At 35.7% G+C, this 6,937-nt stretch overlaps 1 protein-coding gene across 1 annotated transcript in view; it reads left to right on the top strand.

Moving 5' to 3' along the window:
* SHOC1 (shortage in chiasmata 1) overlaps nucleotides 1-6,250 on the top strand; it is a gene marked incomplete at its 5' end in the record, with an annotated part of 53,375 nt that extends 47,125 nt beyond the window's left edge. The window contains 4 exons of the mRNA XM_068927891.1: nucleotides 663-812; nucleotides 2,305-2,452; nucleotides 2,685-3,218; nucleotides 5,581-6,250. Of these exons, the coding sequence (XP_068783992.1) occupies nucleotides 663-812; nucleotides 2,305-2,452; nucleotides 2,685-3,218; nucleotides 5,581-5,681 (933 nt within the window). The remainder of the gene's footprint in view (nucleotides 1-662; nucleotides 813-2,304; nucleotides 2,453-2,684; nucleotides 3,219-5,580) is intronic.
* Between the last annotated feature and the right edge of the window lie 687 nt (nucleotides 6,251-6,937).

Raw genomic sequence — 6,937 nt, forward strand, 5'->3', positions numbered from 1 at the left:
AGCGTGAGGTACTGGATTATAGCTTTTCCAAGTCAAAGGTTAAGGATACTGGTAAAAACTCGGAGAAGTAGTTGGTTGTATCTTGTCTCTGTTCAAGGTATTGGATCCTGGCTTCTGTTGAGTGTAGAGCTCTATGGAAGTCGGGAATGGGACGCTGCCATTCTTAAATGCTACAGTAGCTCTCAACTGAGAGGACTTCATGTGACATTCAGCCTGCCCTGGTGCTATATTTGGCACCGGTTGCGTAGCGGTTTTAAAATGTAACTACTTTGCAAGACAAAAACAGCTTTCTCAGCTTATCTTAAATAATCCTCTTAAATGGAGAATAAACATGAGAATTCAGTAAATCTGGGAAATGGATTTTGAAATCAAGTTTACATGGTCCACTGTTTCCATCCTTAATTATAGAAATGTCTCTTGGCTGTGCTTCCTTTCTACCAAACTACTGTGCAAAAGTTACTCTTTTGCAAGAGCGATACTATGTTTGTAGCAAAAAAAAAGAATGTTTTCATTTGACAGATGTGAAACACCTATCTAAAGCGCACAGTTCCAAAGCTCTGCTTCTATGATACATTGTCATTCTGCAGACGGGGGTGGTGGTGGGGGGTGGGGGGGTTGGAGTTGGTCAAATCCAAATCTAACAATATTACTTCCATTTCTAGACAGAGAAATGCCTGCTTACTTTTCCGTGTATCAACCCTCTAGTTGCTCAGATTATGTTAAAGAAGGGATTTTCACTGAAGAGGCTGTTTCTCGCAAGCTTTGATCAACTTCAGGAACTCCTGCCACAAGTTCCAAAAAAAGTTTTAAAGGTTGGCCAAAATTAATTTAAGTGGTAGAGCAGCATTTTTTCGTTATCATAATGTGGATTTTTATCTGAAACTACATGTCTATTCCTCATATCATTTAGAAAATTAAAGAAATAGCGTTTTATAACTGTCATTGCTTTAGTGTATCATTATCCATATAAAAACTGATAGGTCTGCTAATTCTCAACAGAATTTGTCGAGTCATCACTGTGTTCATGTGAAGGTTATTAGAACATTTCCTTAACTTGGAAAATATTCCGTTGATCAGCTTCCTCTTCAGGCTTCTTAGTATCAAGTATGCTATCAGCATGCAAGCCTCTATGTTTTCCTAATGCAAGAGACCTTTTCTGATGAAATGTTTCCAAAATGTTTTTACTTCCTTCCTTTCATATAAGCCTTCCTTACACAACAATATATCCATCTCTCGCAAATTCATAGTACTAAGCATTTGAAAAAAGTCCTAGAGAGTAAGATGAAGAATTCTGTCCAGAAGAGTCCACTCTGCAGTTAGAACTGTGTGCTCCTGCCGTTTCATTTGAGCCAAGTCTGGGAAAATTATAGTGTGACTATATAAATAGATTTTAAAATGTAAAGCTTTTATTAGTAAAGCAAAAGGGAGGAAAATGTCCCATCTCCATATCAGTTACATGTGCCACTCACTGCACTTCTTCTCTGTATCTGCACATAATTCTCAGAGAATTACCCATGATACTGCCTCGGATGACTGTAGACATAGCAAATACTTGTAGTTTAGAAAATGAAAAAAGAAACTGAAAACGCTTACTTGTTGACCTCTTTCTCCTCTTGACAGCCCTCAAGTAAATTTTTTCTGTGACACAATCAGTCACATGGTGGCTGAAACTTTTTTTCTGAATAACTATTCCATTTAAGGAATATTTAAAATAATGTAAGGTATGGGTTTTTTTTTCATTGAGCCAGAATGCACAATCAAAATGTGTCTGGCTGCTTCTAAAAATGCATTGGAACAAGTTTTAGTGGGTACAGACCATATGTTCACTCAGAAACATTAAATTAAGGTGAAAAATCAAGTGAATAGATATTTGGGCACTGAATATAAATTAGTGCCTGTTATTATGATAATAGCGTATGTGTATAGCAGTGTTTACCAACAGAAAAGCAGAAAAAGAGCTCATAAATTTATTTCCTCCATGATGTATTATATGCACCAATGCATTGCAGCGAGTATTCCTTGCAATCCTCGACTAACAAAAGAAAAGAAAACATATTATGGTATTGATTTTCCTGTGTTTCAAGTGGTATGCTATTATTTAGTCTGTTTATAGGTTTAAAACAGATAGTTTATTGGCTACTGTACGTGTCTCTCTTTTGTTATTGGTAAGCCAATTTTTTTGTCTTTCCAGCACGGAAAAATGAGATATAAATCTTAGAATCCTGACAAATGATTTAACTTTTCATATTTAGCAGTGTAGGCATGTACTATAAGCACTCCTTAAATAACTTTCTTTGATTTCAGCATTTTAGTGACATCACATCTTTGTACAGCCTAAATCCTGCTGCTCCACTAGAAGCAGAAGTAAAATATGCATCACCCCCAAAAACCTGGAAAACACTCTATCCACATTGTAATTGGAATTATCAGTCTTTAGAGCTGCATGATAAAGGTACAAAATAGCACAGGTAATCCCAATTACTACCACGGTGTGTCTCCTTTGAGACCAAGTGAAAGTCAAAGAGTATTAAAATCTTCATTGTCTAATCATGGAAAGGTCTGTTGTTCAGAGCAGACAGATTCTACTTGAAATGCTCAGTGGTATCTTGTTTTTCTGAAAAATGTAGAGAAATAAGCTAATTTCTCATTCTCCAAACAAAATGGTTCACATTTTTCTCCACCAGGACCATCTGATGTGAATTGTGAAGCCATAATCCCACCATTGAATCATCATCAGGGTTTTATTAGCTCTGACCTTTCAAGTTATACGCAAAAGAACTCATGTTCTTCAGATGTAGTTGTGGGAAGGAAGCAGGATTTCTTTGTTGTGCCAAAGGACTGTGAAGATTTTGCTTCTCCAGATGTTAAGAATTCTGTTTGTGTTCAGCAACAGCCCTTCATGATGTACTGTTGTAGCTCTGATCATTCTTCCAAAAATTCTAAAGCGGATTTCTTTGCAACTTTGGGTGAATATGCACCTCCGAAGAGCTCTAAGAGTTTTCTACAAGAGTTTAGAGATGTGACATCTAGGAGCCCAGAAATCCTGATTGACAAGACCACCTGGAATGACTCTTCATCCGCTTGCACATATGATTCCTTTGCACCTGTTGATCCAGATGAGCTTCCAAGTTTGACCTTTCACCAAAGAGCTAGAGAATCTTTAGGAAAAGGAAAAAAAAATGCATCGTTATTATGGACAGGAAAAAAAAAAGTGACAGGTATGTGCAAAGCAAACAGAAACTGCTGAAATTCTAATTTGTAACTCTACCAAAAACAGGAGTATGTGTAAGAATAGATTCCGTATTTTGTCTAAGTAGTTGTTAAATCCCACCCAATAGTTGCACTTTTTCCTTATTCCTGAACTTATTTGCACATATATTTCTTGTGTAAAAGTAAAATTGTACTTTGAACAATAAGAATATTCTTTAAAAATTTGTTTTTCCTTGTTAAAAAACTGAAACTGTAGCTCTCTGATTTTATAAACTTCAACCTCTTCTCCCTTTGACAGTGTCTGAAATGCACATAATAAACTTGTCAGAATTATTTTAAAAAGTTATGGGAAATATTATTTTATAACATAGTTTTAGGCAAAATGAAAAAAAAAAAAAAAAAGACTAGAAAGTGCTTTTCTCAGAGGACAAAAAGTAAATTCAGCAAAATCAGAGAATGAAATTTAGGTATTATTAGTTGCTGTGTTTTGCTGTTGACTTTAACGGAGTTAGGATTTCATCCTGATACCTTTCTAAGTTTGTTTCATGCAGTTTCCTTATTCTTGGAATCATTTCTGTTAGCTAACATCTCCGGGGCTAAAACACTCTATCTTGAAATCATTGTAAAGCATATTTCTTTAAATAAGTAGTATATAGGATGTACTTGAAAACTTTGTTAACCCTGAAAGTATGTACAGTCCTGATATAAAGCCTTCAGCCTTTTCTTTTTTCCAGCCACTGCCTTGTTCTCTTATCCCTGATTTACTCTCTGCAATGCAGTTAGCCTAATTTATTTTTTCATAAGGCATAATATGTTTCTGTGCAGTTTTAAAAGTGAGAAAAGATCATTAGCCCCTCTCATGCTAGATGTTACTGTATCACATATTGTAGTATTTTTTTTAAACTCTGCTGCTTGTTTATAGGTAAGACACCAAATTCTTCTAAAATCCAAGGTTGAATTTCTTGATAAGAGTGCCTAACTCCTTCCTGGTACAGATAATTTAATTTATGTTTTCTCTTACTGCTGTGTACAGTTAAATCTGTTGGTGGTACAGTAAGGTTAGTACAGCACCAATATTTTCATTAATTAAATCAAACTCATTCATGAAAACACAAGTAACTAACTGATATCACTATGTTTCATGGGCTGCTTAAGGCAAATCTGGCAGTAAACAGAGGAAAAGTTAATTGCACGTGGTGAACTGCTTTTAACTTTCAGCCTATGCGAATTAAGATGTTTATACATAAATCGTAAACAGGGCTGTTGCCTCATCATTTGGAATAAAATTGAAATCCAGGATGCTGCTGGATAATTAACAGTACTATTAGTTCCATTTACAGGTAACTAAAACAGAAAATTCTAATTGCAGTAGTTTAAACAGAGATCGGGGCAGGTTTTCATGGTACTACCTGTCAGAATGTTTTGAAAACATTGCGATCTCTGACTGAATGGCTTTCTGTAATAGTGTGGCCTGATATGGCAAGGATGTACTTAAACCTGAATTGAAGAAAGAAAGGAGATGTGATTTTGACTTAGCTGTTGGGAGAATAGCCTTATTTTGCTTTAGTATTCAGGAGCCAACTGAAAAATAAGTATGCAAGACAGCGATGCCTGCTAAGGCAAAAAGCCACCTTAATATACTGAAAGCTTTCTGAAATTCGAAATTTCAGAAACATGTACAAGGTCAAGTCAGGTCTTTACAAACCCATGTTAAGAACCTTGAGAAACGTTTGCAGGCTTCAGGTCAAATTTTTATTAAAGCACAAACAATTAATGCCAGTATGCCAAGCCAATATTTCCACTCAAACATATGAAGTTCTTTGGTCACTGGAAAGGTTTTCGGGCAATACTTTTTGCAAAGGCTAAACAGAACTTTGTTCTGATAGCTTATTTTGCATAGAAAATTTTTCAAATATTTTATTGTAAAAATACTTGAATTTTAAGAATGTTGGTAGCTTTTTAAACTAACTTGAAAACAGAACTAATTAATATCTCTGATTTTAAAAAGTTAGCTTTCACAGTTACTGAAGACTGAGTGAAATAGAAGTAAGTATGAACATCTTTACTGAAATAATACTCTTGAATAATACCCTTAAATAATACTAATACGCTTTAGTGCAGGTTAATGTATTGATTTTGCACATAAGGTCCTGTGTTATTGTTATAGGATAATATGCATAAAACTCTTCAGTAATAAATATTAGTTAATCTGTACACATTTCATTTTATGTCAGTCTTGTTCCTTTTCATTCAAAGCATACTTACTAAAGACAAAGTCAGTTACTGCTTCCGGGAAACACATAGTTAAGATTGTACACCAGTGATGTTTGTAATTTATCATATCTATATTTTTTTCCATTTCTTTTCCAGATTTAGGATTTGCAGAAGTACCACAGGGAAAAAGAAGAAGATTGACTTTTGAAAGAGTCCCTGGAAGAAGTGATGGGCAAACACGTCTTAAATTCTTTTGAATGGAGTGGGGAGTTGGATACTATAGGTGCCTTTTTAAAAATTTTTAAACATTTAAAGCAAAATGGTTTAAATTCAGTTCTTCATTCATTTTTAAAGAGAAATTTGGGTTGAAGGGTGTTGGCAATTTACTAATTAAGGACTTTTGTATATTTTTAAAATGTTACTACCAAAGGTGTTCCTTGAATCTGGAGAATTTATTGCTTCTCTGTTTGTTCTTACAAGTCATATAAAAGTATCTTATCATGCTTCATTCAAAAAGTAAAGCATGAATGAAAAACACAGATGCTGAAGTGTATAGTGTATCCAAGGGACCTGTGTTTGCTTTATAAGGGTGTAGATTTCCAAGCTTGCGGGTGAACAAGGTCTACCAGAATCTCAAGACGACTTAGAAAGTGTTAGAGCTTTCTTTCACATAAAGCCTGGAGTCTTTGCATTCCTCCTTTAGGCTCAGCTCTACTTCCTTCCTTGTGACAGCTGACTTAGAAGCCATGTGATGTTATGAGCTTCTGAACTGGCTTTAGCCATTTTCAAGCATCAGAAAAAACTATACCTGTTTTATGGATAGCATGTGAAAAATATGTTGAAATTCTAATAGCCTTGATTCAAAGTTATGACCCTAGCTCTCTTTCTAATCTGATGGAGACCATCTGTTAGTGAAGAGCATTTGTTGGCATCCACGTTTTTCAGGCTCCTACAGGACATCTGCCGACAGGGAGACAGTAAGCATTTGAGATGCGCTGCCAGCCATTGTAGGCTAAAGCCAGAAGATGCCGGGGAAAAAATGCCATCTCTTGTTGCAAGCTACAGAACAGAAAGGGCAGAACAGTTTACTGAACACCCATATTCCATTAAAAGAGGGAAATGCTGGAACAATGCTGGAAATACATATGGGAGCAATGGCAGACAGTAACTCCGTCCTACTGCAGGAGTGAGTGTAGCAAAGGAATGTCAGCCAGCTCCAAATGTCAGTGTTCCTTCAGTGGCCTTTAGTTTAGTTTTCAAACCCACAATTTTTTTTAAGTAAGTTGAATGCAGTAACAGCAAAAAACAGGTGTTGCAAGACAGCTTCTGCTTGCAGTAAAATACTTTCTTGACCATAGGCTTTCATTAAGCACATACTCACTGTATGGCTAAAATAAAACCAGAGCTCAGGGGAGGAGCTTTCGTTTCTCAGGGAAAATGGGATGCTGATTTTTTAGTGAGAATACCTAGAACATATGGTGACAGCCCTCCTAGCAATTACTTAAAATAATAC

The sequence above is a fragment of the Struthio camelus genome, chromosome Z (assembly GCF_040807025.1).
Source record: "Struthio camelus isolate bStrCam1 chromosome Z, bStrCam1.hap1, whole genome shotgun sequence".
Lineage (NCBI taxonomy): Eukaryota > Metazoa > Chordata > Aves > Struthioniformes > Struthionidae > Struthio > Struthio camelus.